Source organism: Tubulanus polymorphus, chromosome 4 (genome assembly GCF_964204645.1).
Source record: "Tubulanus polymorphus chromosome 4, tnTubPoly1.2, whole genome shotgun sequence".
Classification (NCBI taxonomy): domain Eukaryota; kingdom Metazoa; phylum Nemertea; class Palaeonemertea; order Tubulaniformes; family Tubulanidae; genus Tubulanus; species Tubulanus polymorphus.
Window position 1 is genome coordinate 5,736,860 of NC_134028.1, and position 23,904 is coordinate 5,760,763.

At 39.0% G+C, this 23,904-nt stretch overlaps 1 protein-coding gene across 1 annotated transcript; it reads right to left on the bottom strand.

Annotated features, from left to right (window-relative positions):
- Positions 1-5,326: 5,326 nt before the first annotated feature.
- Positions 5,327-16,027, bottom strand: LOC141904642 (uncharacterized). The gene is made up of 5 exons (XM_074793275.1): positions 15,785-16,027; positions 15,561-15,604; positions 15,370-15,435; positions 14,269-14,332; positions 5,327-7,894 (listed from the first exon to the last, which is right to left on the bottom strand). The coding sequence occupies exons 1-5, from the start codon at positions 15,866-15,868 to the stop codon at positions 6,977-6,979; spliced, it is 1,176 nt and encodes a 391-aa protein (XP_074649376.1). The 5' UTR covers positions 15,869-16,027; the 3' UTR covers positions 5,327-6,976.
- Between the last annotated feature and the right edge of the window lie 7,877 nt (positions 16,028-23,904).

Genomic DNA, 23,904 nt, shown 5'->3' on the forward strand with positions numbered 1-23,904 from the left:
TAAATGACGTCGGGCCGTCTATTTGATTTATTCCCGTTTTGCATATCGGGCGCATTATTAATATGATAAACTGGTTCATACGCCCCAATGGTCAAACGATCTGAAATGACACCAGACTGTCTCTTTTTATTCTTGTTTTTTTGCTTTTACGTCTTGGGCGTCTCGTCGTTTAAACGTCATGCTGGCCCGGCCATGAGTCAAACCCAGCAAATCTTTGCCGAATTTTTAGGACGATCGCCACAGAGGATGGAGGTTCCGAGATCATATCCTCGCAGGCACCTTAGAGATCAACACATATAGAAGTTGCTCGGGTCAAACAATTTTCTTTTTTTCCTGATTTTTTTCATAAATCAATCAGTTTAGTGCCGGATTTTGACGGTTTTCCACTTATTCTCGACATAATCGATTGATTACCTCTTCTATCTTTGGAGCACCGGCGCCAAGACCTGGCGCTTCAAATTTCTCTGATCCGGTGATTATTGCAAGCGTGCACACAGCCTTGAACAACGCATCACAGAACTATTTTAACCTGTGCCGTTTCGTCATATATGTCTTTTAAGACACAATTCCGAGAAGTTTCACGCCTGAGATAGAATTTACAGAAGATAGATGAATTTGGTCAATGAGAAAAACTTAACGGGAAAACATGCGGTTGATTCTCAGTGTTACACGTGTCAAACTTGATTGAAATGGATCGCATACGAACTTTACCCCGGTATTTGACACTATTTGTAGTGCGACCCTCACCAGATCCCTTTTTCACCGAGATTTTTCATTTTCAACGAAAGAAACTCCATGGTCAAGAATCTCCAGATTTTTTCAATAGTTATTGAGGAATGTGTAAGTTTTCATTCGAGCCCGACATGCGAAATATATTGGAAAAAACGACTGTCAGACATAAAATATGATGTGGATTACTGTGTCGCAATGAATTGAATTCATTGAGAACGACTTGATTATTCCCCGTTACCATGATATATCGAATAAAGATCTGTTTCTTCGTAACTCTCAACCTTTGAAAAGTCCTTTTATTACAGCATTTTGAAATGCCCCTGCCGGTATATGTCATTCTGTTGTTAGATTTATTGGAGCGGAAATAATCATTTATGGCTAGCACACTGCCTCTGTGTCGATGCAGCACTTCATCAAGACTCAAAACGATGACAAAATGTCAAATGATGAACTTTAAATAACTCCGCCTTCTGCTGCATGTATAAATAGTTGACATTTTAAGGTGGGTTATAGAAGACGCACCACGCGTGGCGGAGACGCGCCGCGTGTGATCTATTTTTATCAAGGCGGCTAAGCAGCGAGGACAAACCATAAAAATGGAGCTTTATCACCTGCTATGCTTCTCATTCTCAGAAATACTTTTATGGGAGCATTCATTTATTACGTACGCATAAAATTTGAAATTTCCAACCCCCCTCCCCCTCTGTACGCAAAATCGGCTATTTTTTCATATACATTAAGCATTACAGTACGCAATTGCACTGACCCCCTCCCCCTCCCCTAATGCGTACGTAATAAATGAATGACCCCTATCATCAAGTTCAGAAAAGTGGGGAACAGCTTCTAGAACTTTCAAATTTGCCGTGGAAATTCAGTTCACGGTTTTGCATTGTCACCGAAATCGCGATTTACATACAGTAAATCTCGCCTTAATCGGACATGCCCAACTCGCACCATCGCCTAACTCTCACAAAAACGAAGTAACTTTTGTGATTTACTTTCTCATTTTGCCATTTTGACTCGGACTTTGCTTACCCCGGACCAATTTGCCGGTCCCAGTTTGTCCGAGTTAGGCGAGTTTTTTTTTCGTATTTATACATTTCCTATTATATTTGAATGTTATTCCACAAATTAGATTGGAACGACCCAGAAACAGCATCCTTTTTCAAACTTCTTGGATACCACGTTCGCTTACACATCATTCCATACCATGTACGCCGAACTATTAGATTTATATATATTGCTATGAAATATGTAACCGCATTGCAGTGCCTCGATGCAGTAGCCTCGGGCACCAGATAATTCTACTCTACTTTCAAAAGAAACATAAACTTCACGCAAAAAATCGCCTCGGGCATCGCGCGCCGTCACCGACGTCGTTTAATTTGAATGTTTTTGCTTTAACATTTATCCCCGTGCCTATATTGATTAGGTAGTTAAAATTGGTTAGTTTTAGGAGTGTCGGCGCATCGATAACCATACCCAGCAGGAGACATCATTCGTATACTTATAGCATCGATATATCGTATCATAACAGCTGAAACCTATAGAGAAACACTTACACACGTACTTTAGAACAAGTTTTTTGCGACACACGCGCGCGATCGCATGGCATTGTTATGGAAATTTTAGTAGTCCCAATTCAACCCAGAATAATGTCCGGACATATCTGGATAAACATTCGGTTCAAACAAAAATATAACCTTTCGAACATCTGGATCAGACATGAATTAAAAAAAAACAGCCTGGCGTCGAACCAGAAAAAAACGAGTCAAGTGAAAAAGTACATATTTCAACTACCTGCATGCAATATCACTGCGTTGGATCACAGTCAGCTCCACATTAGACTCTCGAGCTATGCAATTTCAATTATATACGATATTTAACGAAATGGTGGTATTAGGTAGTGGGGTGACACTCCTTTAAACATTTCCGCCTGTCCTTCCTTGCCTTAATACGGTTATGGCCAACGAAACTCTTCACTTGTGAGATGCGAGTGTAGAGTTCTTCCGAGGATTGTTACTGCGTCGTCGAGACGGTAACGTAAACAGCATACGGCCCCGGAGCCTCCACCGCCCCTCCTCACATCGCCAAAGTTTTTTGCTTGTAGTTCGGAAGACCTCATCCGAACCTCCATACCTTTCTCCGGATTGGATGTGTGATATCAGCTACCGTTTCTGATGTTCCTCGTATTTAGAGCAGGTTCAGGTCAACAATGGGAGTGGGACATTTGCGATACAACACGTCCTGGAAGTGCTACTAAATCCCTAATGGAGAATTCATACTGATACAGATGACGTTTTGCGACGATTCATAAAGAGGAAATTTCTCTACGTAACATAAGAAGTGTTTTACAATAACATACACACTGCAGTCATACAAGCAATTGAGCTACGAGCAATCATCTCAACGATTCGGCTAGAATAAAGAAACCTCGTCTCCAAACTCAAAACGTACGGAAACGCTCGGAAAAAATGTTTCTGTCACAGATTTCCATGTTTCCCCGGGTTGTGTGCGCTGGGCTTAAGGTTCATCAGCCGAATTTGATGCATGTCTATTGTTGATTAGATCGTTAAAGACTTCTTATTCTTAGCGAGGAGACTCTTTCTTTCCCGAATTATCTTCCCCTTCCCGCTTTCCCCTCTCGGACGTTCGGTCGTTTTGGCACGTGTGAACTTGCTGAAAATCTACGACGAATTTAAAGTTTTGAACAAAGAAAATATTCAAACCATCGTTTATAAAAAAAAAAAACTTATTTAGTATGTATGGTTTGTTAGCGTGTAAGGACTCAGATATCAAATAAGAAATATACAATGTACGAAATAGGCAACTAATGTTTCCCAATTGGAAATGTTAAAATAACACGACAATTTTTGCAATATGATATCGGAATGTATACATCGGCGATAGCCAAGTAGTTAAAACGGCAGCTGGTCTCATTGTTTGATCGTGTGGCCTTCCTCGACTCTTCTTGCTTTCATAGAAATACAAAGCGTATATTAATCTGCACTCGTTGAAGTTCTTCGCGTGTGTCCAGGTGACAAATTCGCACACGAGAAAAATAACAAAAAAACGTAAAGATCGCTATTTTTAATTTCCCTTATAAGTTGTTTTTAGTTTTGCACGGGACGAAAACACATAAAAAGCGTATATGTAACCAAATGACGAAATGCAAAACTTTATCAATGCAAGCAGTTGACACAAGAACTATCAGAAGATAGGTTCGAACGCGCATACATAAGACTAATTTATTTCCAAACATTTCAATTTAACGACGAAATGCAAAGCAGTTGACACGAAAACTTACTGACGAAATGTAAAGCAGTTTTGATAGAAGTACTTCTATAGGTGCGATCCGAACGCGCATATTAGTTCATTTTCGAACATTCCAATTTGAGAATTCTGATGAACTTTGAAGTAATATATTCTGTGAACGACAATTTTTGAGGCTGAATTGATGGGAAATTATTGAACACGTGCGTTGCGTGTGTGTGTGTGACCTCGACCTTTCCAGCATCGGAAAAAATTCCCACGAATCGCAGCTTCTGAAAAATCATATTCGCCCTGGAGCTCAGATCATCGAGTAGAATCTGGATACATCGAATGTGTGGATTAGTAATATTTTTAGCGAATTATTTTGTATATTGTTCGACAAGACACGCTTAAACCATAGTAACGGCGTAGTGTCAATCTATATATATATACATAAAGTAGAGGTGACCAGGTCACCAACGAAAATTAAAGGACTTATCATCATCAAAACATTAAACCTTTCATTTGATTTTTTGAACGTTATTTATTAACCGGTTACCATTCCAAAATCAATGCCCACGTTTTGACATATATTATATGACTTACTAAGCCCATTTCGCTGGATGGATCAAGATATCTCGTCTCGGGTCCCGACTGAGAAATAGCCCCGATCCAGTCGAAAGAAACATGATGCACGTTTATCTTTTAACGTTTCAGCTCAATGAAAAGGCCGCCGAATCAAATTTTTCATTTAAATGTTCATTCATGGCTTCCTCATTACCGTCTTGAATTCAATACGGTATATTCACCTTTTTAATTTCGAATGAGTTTTGCCAACATAGCACTCCCGTTATGTAAATATATATTCACGCACACGTCGCTTATCGCCTGCCAGTATCATCTTAGAGATTCTTCGAGAAATAATCGACGCCTACTCATTGCTATATACGTCGAATTAGGGACATTAGAACGGAACTAATCGGCAGACGACAGCTCTGGTGCGTGAGCGTATTTTTAAAGTCCGTTCGTGGGAGTTTTTCAAATTAGAAATATCGTTCATTCTTTTTCAATGAACATCTTTATGAAAGTGATCGAAATGAAATTCATACCTTTGTACGAAATGACAGTTTCAATATTCTTTGGAGCTGGCTCTTGGGACTGGTTTTATAGACCAGTTTAGAATTAGATAAATACGAGCGAAATTGACCGAATTCTGCAACCCAGACACGAAGTTACTTTTAACATCATTTCCTTGTTATCTTGTTCGTATATGTCACTCGCAAGGCAACACCGCAACGAATTGAAACCGAATAAGGCAAAGAATATATTTACAAAAGCGTATATACATTTTTTTATTTATCACATTGTCTTATTCAGTAATGTTATAAATATATATCTGAAGAAAAGACGAGAACAAATACATAATGTGGTTTCTTTGAGATAACCAAGGCCATGATCATTTCATTACGTGCGGCAAGTATGGTGAAATAGGTCTGAATATTTCTGTCAAAAGTCCGATGCAATATTATAGAAATCTGAACAAAAAATCTAGACTCTTGAACAGATATTTAGGTGTTTCTCTAGAAGGATTTCTATAGGATAATTCATTTCTCGTGGAATGCTCGCATGGATTTTAATGCCCAACATATTTCGTTTTCAATCAAACGTAACACTAATTTCGATAACATTCCAACATAACAATTTAATCAACTACTTATTAACAGTTCGTAAATACGGTTAAGATATGGTTAACGTCAAACGGATTTTTTCTATGTGAGACATTTTTTAACAAGACGAAGTAAGATCTTATTGCAACATAAAATGCCCACAACCAACCAATTAAAAAGTATTTTTATCGATATTCTATTAACTGAGTTTTGTTCATTTTTTTGGGTTAAAAATTGTGTTTGACTTTACATGCACATGATGTTGATTATATATGATATTTGACAATGATATTAATGCACAGATAACAATAATATGGCTGTTTCTATCAGTATTACATTTTATCGTGAATCGGCCTAATTTTGTCCCAAACAAATAAGGAGGCTTCTTCCCAATCTCTCAATTAGTTTAACAAATAAGATACGAATGATAAGTGATTGATTGTAAAAAAAAATCAATAAATAATGTTTGATTTTTGATTCTCTTATATGTGATTCCATTATTATTCAGTGGACGAACACCCCCTAGCCCTTATTTACTGGCCCCTTACTGGCTCACCGGTTTTATTTTCAGAGATCCTGCGTAAGTTTACGAATCAGTTTTGATTGACTTCGTCGGAAAGCTCTTCCTAAACTCAAAGTTACCAAAAATTCAATATGATCCCACATCGTTATATTCAGACTTCTTTAGGTTCTATACAGAAAAGATGGCCTGAAAGTTTAAAGCCCTACTTAAGACTATGAAATTCCTTTTCATTTTGTTCCCAGTAGTAAGGCCGCGCAAAAGGCATTTTCCAGTAAAAAAAAGAAAAAACATGCATACGATTTTACATATATAAAATATGAATGGATATACGAAGACGCACGAGTTATTTTCGGAACACTGGGAAATGGTTCAGTGAAAATGCAGTGAATACGTAGTAAAACTTAAGATTTTAACGAAAATATTTCAATATGACAACAGAAGCACAAAATCGTCCAATTTATATATAGGTATACTATATGTAATTCACCTGTTCAAACAGCACAGAAATGAGAGAGGTTAGTGAAGTAAAAACCGATAAAACGAACATTTAGTGACATTGACGCTTAAAGCCAGATACAATAAAATAATTAATCCATTGTTGATAATCAGCAAATACCCAAATATCAGTCAATCAACCATTATACATATATATCCGATGAATTTTCATGAAATAACAAGCGTCATTGGATCCGAATTGACGACTTTCCTGTCTATTTGAACTCGTATGTTTAATGTATCGTATCATTCAAATAACCATTTCGTAGTTTTCTTTCCTCAACAGTTTGACAGCTGGGGTCAGAATCTAATAACGGTCTTTGAAGAATCCTTTTTGCGTAGGACTTTCGAGAAACGACACGGTTATTCGATTACACGTGACGTCAGTTACTAGTACCTCTCCGGGTGACAGTTTACAGAATGCCGGACAGTCGCCGTTAGAACAGGTGGCATTCTTACAGTTCGTAAATGAACACAAATTGTGGGCAGATGTACAGATATTACACTCCGTTCGAAAATTGTTCTCTGTCGTTGTCGTCGGTGACGGTATCGACTTCTCGCGGTTTTGATTTTCGTCGAAAAGCTTCGTTTTATAAAGTCTATACGAGGCGGTGCTGTCGCTGAACGAATGGGACTGGGTATAGTAGCGCGGGGGAGTGAACGGGTAATACGGCGATTGCTGGGCGAACATGGCGGAATGCTCCGCCATCGAATGGTACCAATTACACTGCGTACTGAGATCTAACGGCGCGACCTGTTGTGAATAACAATCGCGATCGTCATCGCCCTCGTCTGCTGAACTAATCGGGCTATAATCCATGGTGAAGTCTTTAATGGCGTTTTCGGCAACGGCCTCCAAACAATCGGAGTCATCGCTATCGATGCCGGCGCTGTGACCTCCCGTCGACATCAAACTCTGAGGAGGACTGGGAGGCAGCGGACTGGGCGCGAAAATCGTCTGCTTCTCTTGATGATGGCCGATCGTCGGACTGGGAATATCGGATGAGAATTCAGCGAGGTTGCTGTATTTCACGTATTTGAACGGCGGCTTGCTGATTTTGTGGTGATGTATTTTCTTCACGGTTTCCGTCCATTCGCGAGCTCGTCGCTGTCGCTCTTTTTCCTCGTTAGTTTCTTGTTCCGATACGATTGGAATAGGTTCTTCATCTTCGTTGTCGTCGTCCTCGTCCTCGTCATCTATCGCACGAAGTTCCCGTTCTCTTTCCTGAAATGATAAGAAGTAAAAGGCCGTCAATTGTTGATGCCATGAAAAATCGTTTTCAAAGTCGACTTGCCTAGTCTTCAATGCGTAGATGTTTTTTTAGTCAAATATCATTAGGTTTTAACTTTTAGACTTGATATTTGTCAGCATTGTCATAGGACACATTATAGTTTGGGTTACCCAGTCATTTGTTCTTTGGCACCAGGGAGTTAGGTTTTCAATCATATACAATTCTTCCATATTATATATTGGTACGTATGTATACTTCGAAACCAATTAATTGCAAATTCGTAGCTCATCACGTGCTCTGTGATGATGTGCTCTAAGGTCACGCTTTCTGTTTATTTTCACCAGGGGGCGTTGACTAGCAGAAAAACGTGAAATACCTATTGGTACCTATACATACATATTTTTTGTAACCACAATCAATAGCAAAATCCGCGACTATGAGAGGTCCTATGATTGTGATGATTTTGCTAGAGCTCATTGATTTCTGTATTTGAACAGGGGTGTTAAGTATTGAAATTGTCACATTTCAATCATTTCAAAAACTGAGCGGGCATGGCGTCCTTGGATCCCTATATAGTTTACATATAAACCTGGATCACAGTTTGACTAGGTGAATCAGTTTATCATGTAACGAGATTGAAGTACATTGAAAACAATCGTAAGTGGGCGTATAGAAATTGGACGACTGTATGCCAGATATCAGCTTTAATTTGCTAATGTAAAGCATTGAATGAACGCTGGCGTCTCTGTTTTAGCGTATCGTTATTTTTAAGTAAAAAGATTGTCGTATGCGCTAGAAAGCGAACAAATCCACCGTGCTTTTGGATATGGGGTAACTATGTAGTAGAGTGGCGACATGAGTCGAATTTACACCCGAAACCTACAAGGAAACGAACTAGTTTCTGCTCATTTTAAAAAGCGCTAAGTAAGACGAAAAATAGAATTCATTTTTAGCCTGAAAAACTACATTTTTTACCTTTGGCGAATGATATTTTTGACGTCAGTTCAGTTAATGTAACGTCGAAGAAGGAAATTCTAAATTCATTTTCTATCGAAGAAGAAACCTTTCATTTTATTGCGAAACAACATGAGACACACCCATTTTGAACGGGAAGCACGTACGTGCTGCTTGCGCTGCAGTCGTTCATGTACACATCGTAGCAGATAAGATATCGGGTTAAAAAACTATATATTCTAAATCGGTTGTGTCGCGTATATTACATAATCTATATACATGGAACGTTAGGAAACAACGCCCCAGGCGTATTGAAAAATCGAAGCCACACGAAACGTGACAGTTATACGTGGAGATTATAGACATATGGAGAATTTACTTGTGATCTAATGGGTTAACATTTGAAATTTACCTCGGGATTGGTTTACCCAGGCCCAGTCGACAGATCATATCCATCTTTTACCTCACTTTTAGAAAATATCTGATGTACACGGAAACTATGTGTATATATTTGTAATCTATTAGGTTAAAATTTGAAATGTCCATGGAATAGCCATCCCCGGCAGATTATATACAATGTAACTCAAAATACAATGTAACTCATTTTAAACATTTTTTTCAAAGGATATTGACTGATTTTGATTCTTTCATTGAATAAGATATTCGAAATATTGACATTGAAAGTAGCGAATAAGGGGGCGGATGTTGTTGTTGCTGCTGCTCAGATTTCTCGGAATCAGCCACGCGCGAAATCCGTGTTAATATATCACCTCAGGAATTCACGATTCTGCCGTCAATTTACCTCGCACGCCGAGTAACCTTGAAACATCGGCTTATGACGTCATTACACACCGCGCTACTATGGACCGGTAGATGTTCGAGTATTGTTTACCGTTGAGCATGCAACGCGTAGATTCTATTCGGCCGCGGCATCTTAACATCTTCGACTGAATGGAAATCTAATTTGATCCTATGACGTAAACTGACACTCGGCCACATGACACTAAAAATATCGTAAAAACTGCTTACGTAGGTTCCGAGATCCACAAAGGTCATCGACGTTCGATTGCAGAATAATGAGTAGCGCGGATGGTCGTGAATAATGAATGAATTTTTTCGTTCGGTGTCAAAATCGGTCGAAAATAGATCTATACACCTATTAAACTGTGATGTACAAAGTATTTTGTAGAAGAATACCATCTTATCGGCCTCCTCGCGTTGGAAAGAAGGAAAAATGAAATTTCCGAACTAAAGGAGTTTATCTTCTTCTAGTCAACATCGACCCATGACTTTTGCTTTTTGTTTTTTTTTTGCTATTGGATCATGGTATCGGGAAAACACTGATATATGTCCTGCCTGAGCATGGTTTAACCAGGATTCTAACCACACCCTCCGGGCTGGGGGCCTAACACCTTATCCACCAAGCCACGGAGGCAAGACTAGTTTCACCCTCAAATTGAAATCCAAATTTCTAGAAAGTACCAAATTCATAAAATTTCCACTTATTTCCTCGTTTTTTTCCTTAAACAGAACATCCATTTTCTCCCACCGAATTCCTCCCTTCTAGTCAATCTTTTTCTTTACTATATACGGATGCAGCTTGGCCTTGCCCTTCGGTGGCGGTAAACGAAAAATTTCCATGGTTTTTCATCACACGATACGTGTCGGACAGAATTGCACTTGGTGAACGAAATCTCGGTACGTTGTGCACTTCGATCTGTTTTTTGCATTCGTTCGTTCACAAAGTGGCGACCACTCTTGCACTTATTGTGCACTTTTATGAATCGCCTCCGAGACTGACGAGTCAAGGCCACTAACCAGAAAGACGAGCACACAAGAAACAAGAGACGAAAATAAGATCGTTTTTCGCTGTCGTCGCTTCGTTTTCATCATTGCGACAATGCACTTTTATTAGTTCCGAAACCACAAAGAAATGTGCGGAGGCCTGGTACATTAAATCGACTACTCAATTTAAGAAACAGACAGTCCTTTTTATTAAAGCTTTTGTAAGATTAAGACTCAAGATTAAGAATATATACAACGTTTCGGTGTCAAAACTTCTGTCAATTATTTAGTAACGTCATCGAAGGTGTGTAGTCCTTGCGTTGTCCGTTAAAGTTTCTCTGGAAAACTCTTGGTGTTTGATGGAATAATGCAATAACATCCGAAAGCTAGTACAGTTCTATCTAAGGACATGTTCACGCTTTTATATGTGTTTTAATCTCTTATCATCGTCTACTGCTTTTGTACTGAGGATCGTCGGCAGTGGGATCGTCGACAGCTATAAAACTGTTTACTGCTGCTGTTTGTTATTGCTGCGTCGATCGAATACCACGCACGAGACCGACTACGCAGTAACCTCGCCTTCAACCCGTGTTTGTTTTTAACGTGACATTGCGTTGTTTACCAGTTCATCGATGAAATATATTCGATTATACGTTTTAACGCCGAAAGTACGTAGATTTAAGATTCTAAAACGATATCGCTCTAAAAGCGTTTAGTGTTGATGTGTATACAACGACCCTGGTAAACAACAAAAGGGATTCATTCTTGTCCCGAAGCGCCAGAAGCTTCAATATTCGATATAAAGATAGTCGGAAGGTTTTTGGAAGCAAAACAGAGAAAAACAAACACTGAGTCACTTGTCAAGATTACAATATCCCTGGACAAATTCGACAACACCCCTTATTAACAGTCTTGGTGATACTTGGTATGAGTAATAGGCATGCGTTCAGACGTGCTGTCACCTGAGTCACATAGCCCGATGGTGCGCTCTGATCTCTATAATGACTAACACTCGGCAATTGGGTAATAATTGCAAAACTGTCGTAAAGACGACTGCAGCAAAATGATTCAGACGATGATGATGATCTCTCTGATGAATCGACTGGCTGCAGAATAGAGCTCGAGGGAGACTCAACAGGTCGTCAGATAGTAGCAATCGAATCAACAGTAGTCACTTTGAAAATATCATGAGTCACATACTACTCATCTTTCCACTGTTGAAATTTCTGCTCGATATGCAACCAGTGGCTGATCGATCGCAGACGACATTGGAAAAGATTTGAAAAAACGATGAATCTATCGTGTATTGCGCCATCAAAGTTGATGTGATTAAATTACAGATCGCGGAACCAAACCACGAGTCCAACAGAGATCCTGAGCAGTTGAGTTAGAAAGGAAGACCACTGATCTTATCATTCAGTTCGGAATCAGCAATTAAAACTTGAAAACAGAAAAATGTTGAAAATATACCGTGATATCCTAATATGTATTATTGGGATCGTTGAATGTCTGTGTAGTCGTCGAACTGATATTTAGAATTTCCGTATTTTCTAACGATCTTTCTTTACTCGTCTGGCTACACCTTCGAATTAAACAATGCAGCAGAGCCACGATGATCTATATTTCGAATCTCAGACGATCGAATATCAAACATTTCTTTCATGTTCGTAACCTATAGGTACAACAAGATTATTGTGGCTAGACATTGGCTCCAGACCCTTGAGAGATCCATCAATATATATTCAATATATTTTCAGTGCCTTTCCCAAGTCTTTGTTTTGAAATGTTAAGTAAATAAATTCGAAATCATGTTGGATCAGATTCACCAATGCTTTCGTAATAGCACCGAGTGACATTGGTTTCGAATGAAAAACCCAAATTACGTACGTCAACCTGAACTCGGATCAGATGAGAGACTGACTATTTTCAAATGGATCCATGATATTTCCATACGCTCATGAACAGCTGTTCTACCAGTACCAGTATAGCAATACGTACTGATAGTAAGTGCCATTGGTAATATTCCTAGAAAAATGTCGCGAACATCGAACAGTGTATCATAACATGAAAACAAATGACGATATCAAACATTAAGAATAACCGATCTGACTGACCAGTACGGGATTGTATGATTTTGATTTCCACCCAGCCACAGATCCCGCTGATCTAGATGACGTTTAAAAATCAAGTAGATCGTGTTCGACTAATGGTGAATATCGCGTGATCCGAATAGTTTTTGCTAACATTATAAAATTGTTGCGTTGATAGACATGACTCGTCCCTTCGACAGCGCTTGGCGTCTTTCCAATCCGACCGAATGCGGTTCACCAGGCAGGTTCTCATCCGATCGATAATATCGAACGAAAACATGACCAAACGACTCCGATTGTAAACACAATTGACTGACTCGTAACCCTATTGAAGATGCTAGCTGTACGTCATTGAACGGAAAGAAAATATTACCCGCCACCTAGGTACATAACCACGGAATAACCCGTAGAAGATAATAAGCAATAGAAATGTAAACCGTTCAAAATTATTTATAAATAATTGAATGCCAGAGTTCACAGATGATCCAAAAATAATATCAAGACAAACCATGAATTTCTAAGATAGAAATGTGATACGAAGGTATTTTGGGGTGTTTATCATTTAACCTGCCAAAGGGATACGTGATACATGTCATCGCAGTGACACATATTGATGAACTATCGGTGACACTTTGAACAAAACCGATACAGTCAATTAAATATGCTATTAATCACATAGAATGTCACGAACTTTGTGGAAAGGCTGTTTAAAGCACAACACATGTGGAATACGTTGAAGATGCCACGTTTCTATAACTTCTATAACTTCGTTGTTACGTAATCTATACCTATTGGTATATCTAAGAACCTTCAAGCGATTACCTGAAGAAATCTATTTCTGATATGTGCGTAAAAGATGTCAACAGTGAAATGGGCTACTACCTAGAACGTAAAGGCATTACGTCTTCTAAAGCAATGTGTTCTTTACAGTTTCCACCTCTAGATTAGGTGGGTACAGTGTTGTAGCATGGTCGTATATAATTTATACGCCCATCCATTCAGTATTGGTTGACGTTGTTGCAACTTGACTCGATCCGGTACGACGGGTTCGGGCGTATAGGTTATTTGAAATAAGTCATTTTCTGCGAACTGAATTTGGTGATCGACCATTAATTCTCGACAACTGGTCAAAATGAGGTACCAGATGAAGCGGTATTGAAATAAGTGGCCGAGCACCAAAGCATATATCAGACACATTTTTGTGAATTATACGGATAGACTTTGAAAAATACGCCCACGGCTCGTGTGTGTGCAGTAACAGCTGGTTAGACTGGCTTCTACATACACGCAATATCAGTACTGATAATATGCAAAAATCATTTACAATGAATGTGTAGGTGTTAACAAAATGGAGCAATATTTCATCATCAGAAAAATTAATTTCGCCAATAAAACGAACAGCCACATATCACTCAGTTACACATGAAATCGATAGCGTAAAAGGATTTTAATTCCAGTCCAAATCTCACAGTTTGCTACAAGAACTGAATCGGATTAATTCGAGTCTATGGATATTGAATAACCGAATTGAATCTTACCTCTTTCTTTCGCTGTCTTACTTTTTGCACGGCTCGCTTTCTCTGGGCTGATCGTCTTTTAACGCTGGAAAGAAATTCGAATGTGAAAATTCAGAACACGGTAAAATAATACCCCACGTTTCGAGCGAGAAGATATCTCCAATTACACCTTTAGATATAGTTAAGCACGAGTGCCGATTATCGAACGATTTTTTTATATCAGACTTGACATTATTTTAGCCATAGACGTTTGCCTCGTTGTTGGACTCGTTCTACGTTTCCTGCCACAAGCGAAATCACTTCCTCATTTGCCGAGACAGTTACGTCACCGCGGTGCTCGATCTGACCACGAATACCCGATGAGGGCTTTCACGCGGTCATTATCGGAGGATGGTAAAACCTACGAGCAATCATGAGATGATTGCTCATCGCCTGGTTAACAGACGGCCTTCATTCATTTAATAGCGATTGTTGGTGCCAATTATTTTTGACAATTAAAACTGACCAAGGATTATCTTAAAATCGTAAAAAGAAGCCAGTTTGAAAATAGTCTTTTTTCAAATATTTTCCCGTGACAATTTTGGACTTATGCTATGTTGCAACCAATCTTATGTGCTATGTATACAGGAAACAATTAATCATTATAAAAAGTCTCATTGTAGTCTAATTGTAAATTTCTATATCGGCGATGAGTGAAACTATTCCCTAAAATAACACATCTGTCACCTCCGTCTATCGTGACAGGCGGCTGAGACGTTCAACTGTGACAATGTCAAATTGGTTGCCATTCCCCGAGTGGGACAAAACTAGTTTCCCGCCAGAAATACAGCACACCATCTGTCAGGGGTGTTCTACCCGTACGACGCAGTTGGGAAGGATTGTTTCATTCAGTTTTCGGTACGCGTCAACCCTCTTAGACGAAATATATTGTGCCGAACACAAAGCCGACATGTGTGCCGGCTTGACGTTAGAATGAGTGAGGCGCTCTCTCCTCTGCGTAGTTGCAAACGAGACCGTATCGATCGAACGGGTCGTTCGCGATGGAAACGTTGACGTAAACATTGTCACAAGCGAGCAGGCGATTGAGATTCAAACACAAATTGGTCGTAAAGTAAAGTTTACCTGAGGTCAAACTCATAAATCAGTGTAGGGTCCAATATGTTATCCTCTGGCTCCCATGTATTATGCCTGCAATTGAAAAAGGAAGCCCGTTATAACCGATTTTAAGTAATTGCGCAGGTAGAAATAGAAGTAATCGATAAGCGATATCGATACGTTAGATTACGAAATAGACGGTATTAAAAGCTATGTACCTTTTCGACCAGCCTTTCCATTTTATATAGTACTCCGTTGTTCCCTACAACACAAAAAGACAAACTTTGATTTGATAAGCTTTGTTTTATGTAGGCCTACTACAATGTCAATCATGTTTGACATTTTACACGCATACGCACACACACACACGTTTGTGTGTTTCATTGATTTACACCAAAAATAACATAAGTCATCTTTCAAAATCGACACCATACGAACGCACCTTCCTTCGTCGTCGTTTGAGAATTTTCTCCGCGGTAAAAATCCGATCATTAGCCGGTATAAATTCCATTTTCGGTAACGACATCACGTATATACTCCGCTCCGAGCACCCGATGTGTTTATATTATCCGGCGATCATCCGACGAACCGCTTCGCGCACTCGCGTCGCGTGACGTCAGTGCTGGCGGGAAACAGCCACAATGTTTATGTTGCCAACACAATACGCGTGACGAGTGAAACACGTCTCGTCTGATTATTGCGCTGTGTGGCGACATTTTTATTTCACGGCACGTGTGCTTTCATTGGATACGAATGAGTTACCGAAAGAAACCGAAAACTAGTATTCAAGTCAAGTACGTTTTGACAAACAACGTTTATGAATAGCGGCGATAGGTTGGGTTTAGAGACCTTAAAATACCCATATCCCGCCAACGCAAACGCCTGTTGGGTATTGAATGAGTACGTACATTTTTTCACAAATGCTTTTCCAGTTTTGTGGTTAAATCTTGTGTAATCGGTAGGTCAGTTTGTATTTGCCCCAGAAACAGCGAGTGAGCGTAGGGTCGCACACGCGCCTATTCACAGTTTCGCCCCAGTGACAAACAAGTTCGCCCATTCGCACTGTTACCAGAACCGGTTCGTTATTCGAACTTTATGTTGTCATGCCATCGCAAAGTTGTAAATGCAGCGAACTCGTCAACACAGGCGGGTGACAACCGGTCAAAACGTGGCTCAGAAAAAGATTCAAGCGATGATTATGTTTTGACTCAATTCCGACGACAGTCTGTAATGATATCTATACCGAATTCAAGAATAACACCGCAAATATTTCGAATAACCTATAAACAAACAAAAAAAAAACAATATTGATACACGAAGCAAAAGATTTTTCAATGTAATGTGTGCACCTTTGAATATTGTAAATACCTTAACTGATCAGATGTATATACAAACACTGTAGAAGACTATGCCATTTCGTATTTAGATGAATGCTCGGAAAATATCAATAGATGCTAGACCTGAGTGAGGAACTTACAGGGCAGTTAAGGAGATTCTCACTCCCGAAACTTACATTACATCCAACATATCTACATATACGAAATCGTTACTGGCTCAAAGTAGGTTTGACTTGCTGGGTCTACTGATCGAAATTGAAATCCATCGTAATATAAAGTTCGAGAAGTGTCTTTTTTGTTGGGAAAACAAGGTAGGAATTGAATATCATTTGGGCATGGGATATCCTCAATTCGAACATTACCGATCAAATAGAGTTTGAAATATTAATTATACTTTTGAAAACCTCGAAAAACAGTTTCAATTCATACAAATTATGTCTGATCATCATATTGTATTTACCATATTTTCGGTTGTTGCGTGGTCAAATTTCAAACTATAATCCAATATTTTATATGATGTAACTTATACCGGTAAGTCTAGATTAAGGCGGGCTTTGCTATTTCTATCACTTATATTCATAATTCATACGTAATATACATGTTACTATGATAAATAAATAGACAATAGAAATTCGTTTCGACCTTTTCGGATCCTCATAGTTTCATAACTACATAATTTCTATCGATACTTAAAAAATGAAAAGCTACTATTCAGATGATTTGATCTTAACATTTTTACGTAAAGCAGACATACATACGAGTGGCATGCAATTTTATCAAGGTAAGCCGTCCAGCAGTCGTTTCTAAATCTGTCCAGCCTACACCGTTTTCTTCCATTGCGCCACAACATTTCGGTCGTTTTGTAGTTAAAAAACTGCGTGATCAGATCGTTTTGTATTTCCATATTTTGGACCAATATCGTGCCTAGTATTGATAATACATAGAAGTGAACAGCTCTGATCTCCAGTGGCCCCGTGCATCTTTTTGAATGTCTTCGTCGGTAAAATTATGGTGAATCCTAATAATATGAATCCGCACTGTTTAAGTCTCTACGTAATTTTGTTCTTTCCGAAGACTCTCACTAAATACCGTAAAAAGACCTAACATAGCAATAGAGATATTTAGCAATAAAGATATTTTTGATTGAATTGAATTATAATACCGATGTTATGTCATCATTTAGCTTAGATTTCGGTTTTGAGTGTCTCATTATTTGCAATACTTATGAAAGAGTAGCTATAGCATGACAGTCAATCATTGCAAAAAATTTTCATCCCGAAAAAAAACATCTTTGCTTAATATGTATGCAACACATGAGATTCGTCACTTTCATGTAGATTTGTGGTGATAATGTGTTGCTTTCACTAAATAGCCATGTATCCGTCGTTTGTTTGCTTGACACTGATTACTGCAAAATGCGTAATATTCCAGGCACGAGCGTTTCTAATTTCCGTCACTTCTGGGAAAACAAATAGATTCTAAATCGTCATGTATATATACGCATGATAATTCCGGAAGACCTTGTATCATAGATCATTGGTCGTCTGTAATGGTTTTTCGTCAGAAATGTGGAAAATTGTCTCGCACATGATATGTGACTCCAAGACTAAATCCAGTTGATTTTCACTAAGTTAAGATTTTTCAAACTAAGATCATTTTTAGATCGTGATTTTTAAATGATCAAATGGAATTGATTTGCCGCATCCTCAACTACTGGTCGTGTTTATTGTGAAATCGTTCAACGATGGAGTGGATTTTCAAAGATATTGAATTAAAAGCCTGAATACATCTATATCCAAAATGAATTAACGTAAATTCTCATTCATTTATTTCTGAATAATTTCTTACAACAATAGCAACAACAACTTTTACACATCCATCGCATACAGATTTTTCCGCTGTTTCATTGCTCTAATGCTCGAATGTCAAGGTCACAATTTCGATGCGTATCAAACCAATTCTGAGGAGAGAGGATGTATGATATAAACTGATTCAAATACTGCGCAGCCCCATGTGTTAGTGGTCGGTAAATAAAAAGCACCCCGACACGTGAATTATTAACGATATTTCAGAAAAATAGCGATATTTCTGCAATGTATCCGTTTATGTAGCTAATTTGCGGAGGGGAATATAAGTATCAAGCGTATTAACCTTGCCTGAATAAACATCTATCAATCTTCCTGCGCACCCTGATGCATTGGAAATCACATTGTTTACCTTCTGCGTATACCACTGCAGAACCAGCCCTTGTTGCGTTATATATACGCGAAATAAGAACCTCATATCAAAATGCTCTTTAAACAAGTCAGACCAAGAATTCAGTGATTCAGATTTTTACTGTTTTTGCTGTTGTCGATCTTCAACTATCTGAACTCTCTACCGAGGATTTAGCCCAAGCATGACTACGGATTCTATCTTAGAATTTGGTATCAATTTTCAGTTCCGTATCGTTATCAATCAATGTGTGAGATCGGGAACACGCCAATTTTCCCTTTAAAACATTAATCACTTAAGCAGCACTTGCGCTGAAGCAAGACGTGTCCATATCTTGTGAATACGAATTTTACTTGTACAACGTGACAATTTCGCTCCCCCGAACATAACAGACATGTTATATAAGCGTTTGTGACAAATAAAGCTTCAACAAATAACATGGTCGTAAGCTAAGCCAGCCACAGTTTCTTAGAAAATATATCTTTTCAGTTTATATGACAATCATAAATTTTCACACAGTCCCTGTCTGATAGGCATACGATGGGCTAAATCGTTTTTGAAAAAAGGCGTATATACCAATTTCAATTACTATTCTCTCAAAATTCAAGGTTGTTCTTAATTGTAAACTTCAGGAGAATGTACATTTACTTATGATTGCCGAACCGCTTGTGCAAACAACATTTTTCCGATACGAAATACGAAGTATGTGGCTTTGTTTTGCGAATACGTCGTAACTTGCCTTATCTTTCCACTTAAGCTAACAGAAAAATAAGTTACGGTTTTATTGACTTTGCAACATTAAACACGTCAGCGCGGAAGAAATTATATGGGAGGAACTCTCGAAAAACTCTCGTATTTCAACACGCAGTAACCTTTTCTTTTCGATCAACTTTAACTTTGTTGGTCTTCAGAACGGTTTCTCGGGTGGTTATTACCGATATGCGCCCGTTAGTTTTTCGTTTAAACACAAGTTTAATGAGCTTTTGTACCCAGCGTCCAACTCGATCCTCAATAAGAATCGCGGCGTCCAGGCGTCGCAGCATCTGTATATGGTACTTCTGTTCGTCGTTCCTCGTAGCCTGTGACGTCATCACCGCCACCAGATAATTGACCAATAGAACCGCAGTCGAGTAATAGTAGATCACGTGAACATAACGAAGGTCGTAGGCTACTTTCGTCCCGCCGAAATTCGCCGCCCCGATTTGCACCAAAAATATCTGGTAAAAAGCATCCGTCAGCCAACTTACGTTTAGTTCTCTGACGGTAGTTACGTAAGATACATAGATCGCTTGGATAAAGAGCGTGAGGACGATGAATTTGATCATAACGGCAATCATACACCGCAAATCTATAGCAAATGTACCCATAAATGGAAGCCATTCGGCTAGATACAATAGACTAAACAGTACAAATGGTAGATACATGGCTTTTAGAGTACGCACAAGTATCTCGGCTGTTATGAACACTTCTTCACAACTATCGATCCGATCGACGTAATACGGTAACTGTGTGACGTAAACAATCGCCCCGTTAACGATGACAAGTTTCCCGGCTTGACTGATGAAATATAGAATACACTGATTACACCGGTAGAAGCAGGTTTTCACGACAAAGTTGCCCCAACGCCCGTGTCTCAGCGAATAGAAACTGCCGAGCACGACGCGTCGATCGCGGTGGAATACTTTTATAATCACTTCCAGAATGTCGAGAAACAAAAAAACGAAAAAGAAATCTACAGAATCTAGGACCAAGTCCAGAAACGGTGACGGTTCGATGGGTCCGAGATCCCCTCGACAATACGTCGAATTTAACATCGTTTCGTTCAATCTTGCTTTCGAGATTGATATCCATTTCGGCATGTAAATGTGCCATATGCGGCGGGCGACCTTATTGGGTCGTACGGCCAATAGTGCTATTAGTATCAAACAACGAAATATGAACCATAAGACGAAGTAGGGCAGATTTTCTCGTATTTTCTTACGAATCCAATACTGAACTACGGGCATGTTCAGTATTTGACGGGTGTACATGCGTTCAAATTGTTGTCTAGTTACGTAAAGCATCATACGTAACGGGGATCTCAATTCTCGCTTATAATCGGAAAATGTTTCGTATTCCGACAGGTCGTACTCGGTGCAATCCTTCAAACCGACGATATCGCGATTAGTGACGTAAGCGTCCGAATTCAAAATCTTCCGGAAAAATCCAAACGCTGCAAATTTCGCCGAAAGTTCCAACGGCCTAAACGAATCGGAGTCCTCGGATTTCACTAACTGGAAGAAGGTATCCGAGTCCATACAGTCGGTAATGATATCATAGGAGCGAAGTAGACGATCTTCCGACTCGGGATTTTCCGCCGCCTCTCGAATCAAAACGTGAAAAACGGTCGAGTTTTTACTTTCAACGCGTTCCAAGTTAGCTCCATCGTCTATTAGACGGCGAAGAACATGTTTTGAAGCGGCGCACGCGGCTATGATGTACGGGATGGTCAAACTATGCGTACCGCTAGCCTTGACCTCGTTCAAATGGTGGTGACGGTTATAGACGAAAGCGTTGTTAATGAATCTGTTTTTTAATCGTGTCGCGCCTATTGAACCTTTTAGCGCATCGTAGGCCTCGTAATCGTCTTCTGTGATGATATTGTACCAGTCTCGGTTGTTGTCCAGCAAGAGCTCTTCACTCGATTCCCCGTTTGCCTTCTCCATGGCGATTCGTTCGCTATCAATTTTCACTACCATCGCTATATCCTTACCATGTAACAACGAGGATTCACAATCTGAAAAGAACAATGTCAAGTAGACGAATGCGAAAACGACTAATTGCAACGTTACTGAAAACATCAATAGTTTGATGAATAGAAAAACCTGCAAGCATTACCGTTTCACACAAAGTTATTGGAGACATGGGAAACATTTAGCTGTTTGAATCATAAGTAAATAAAAGCTTTAAGAGTAACTAAATATTTGCAGTAAGGAATAACAATCTGCATAATTCAACAGTTGTTTTTCGGCTGTCCAATATACGTACGTGTACGAACAAACCAACCACCGGCATTGTCGACCGTGTGTAATATCGAAATGGACTAATCGGAGTTCGCAAATAAAATCCACTCAATTTCTAGCCGAAGAATCCCTGCGAGAATTTGTTTGCGAGAATGGAGAAATAATTATTGCCGTGTTGGGCGAATAGTATTTCGGAAACGCATAAAGCATGCGATGAATGCTGTCTGGGGAGGAAAATTAGAACCGTTTAGGGAATAAAGTGTCTGGCGACTAATAACAAACTTCCAGACTGAACGATTCCCTGCCACAATTTTTCGCACAAAGGAATACACTATTTTATATGAATTGCCTATCATCGTGAATATTTTTGAACGATGAGAATTGGCAGATGACATCTTATAAAGATATATTTCTCCACCCAAAGATATATCTCATTAATTAAACAATGAAACAATTTCGTTTATTTTTTGAAAGAATTCTTTTAGCAAACACAGTGAAACAACAGTTTAATGAACTTAAATCCAGTTTCTTTTAAAATAGTGTTGATAGACTCGAATGCTGATACAGTTATACTTCTTCGAAAGAATATTTCGATTCAGTTTGAAATACGCTGGATGTGAAATAAAAACTATTTAAAAAAAAACTATTTTTATAAAAACTAAGTTTTGGTTACCGGAAGTAGAAATGGTCATTTTGAACATTTTCATGTTTTTTCGAATGGCTTACCTCGAACTTGCAGGTCCGTGACATAAAAGAAACAATGAGTCTTAGAATGAAATAACGTTCGTAATCTCTAAGAACAGTTATTCCTATCGCGAGTTAACAGGTGACTACTTTCTCTGACGAGAGAACACCGCTTAATATAGTGTACCGTTTTAACTCTTACTTCTAGGGCAGCGGAAGTGTGAATAACTATCGCAGGCTTCACAGCGATTTTAGTTACGAGCGTCAATAAATTCGAGCAGCCTCGCGATATTCCTATACGATATTTTATCATCAGATATGTCGATATTTCCCTAGAGCAAATTTAGAGTCTGACCTCAAGCAACAGTAAACGGCTACAAGCACGGAGAGTCCATTCCATGGCCATGGCGCATGTTAGTTAGGTGGCGTGGAGAAATGCCGTTATTTGATTATTTGTTGGCGTAAAACCTTGTCCTTCGATTCTCTATTTAAGTCGATTTGATACGGATAACTAATGAATTGTATAATGTATTATGTTACTAGAGTAACACGAACAAATCGAGGGTAAACTGTCATTACATGTCTAATTAACTATAAATATTATATGCAGTAGTAAATTGTCACGCGTATTCGGAATGTTTCTGTCCTGTCCTGGTTTCCCATCGAAATCGCCAAACGACTGTCGCCAATAAGACACCTCAAATCATCCCAATCATCAAATTCAGGGTAAGATTGTGTCCAATGTCAAGTCAAACATGGAAAAAATTTCTGAGATAGCTTACCTTCGAAATCCTCTCGGACGAAGTTACGCGCGTTTGATGTCATGCTTTCGGAGGCTAGAATGAAAATGCACTTAATGCCGATCACATCCGACCACGTATGATATCAGACACATTCACCAGAAGTTACATATCATATACATGTAATACGAATGTCCGCTATGAGATATATACTGTCAAATCGACTTAGAATTAAGAATTACGGCCTATATTAGCTGGACCCAAATCATACGTTACCTCTTTCGAGATCAACGAAGACCTTTGTCGTTAATTTTGATTTATCCTAACTAGTGTCAATTTGAACTGCGGAGCCGAGTCGACGATCTTTCCGAATTGGACGTGTAGATCTACTGATGTTATTAGTCGCTTATCAACGACTGGTCCCGTGTGCTTACCTTCATAAATCAGTGTTATCTAGAAAGCATATTCGGGAAATTCTAATTACGCTTCGTTTTCATGTCTGGAATACACGATCGCAACAGGACGGAAATATTAGGCGTGAAATTCAATTTTTACCTTTCATCAAGTTTTGAACACTGGAAAATT

Bases quoted from the DNA above. Each gene is read 5' to 3' on its own strand.
- LOC141904642 (XM_074793275.1), bottom strand. From the start codon at position 15,868: ATGTCGTTACCGAAAATGGAATTTATACCGGCTAATGATCGGATTTTT. The intron at 15,436-15,560 runs GTACATAGCTTT...TTTCAATTGCAG, and splicing joins TGGAAAGGCTGGTCGAAAAG to GCATAATACATGGGAGCCAG. The intron at 7,895-14,268 runs GTAAGATTCAAT...TTATCATTTCAG, and splicing joins TAAGACAGCGAAAGAAAGAG to GAAAGAGAACGGGAACTTCG.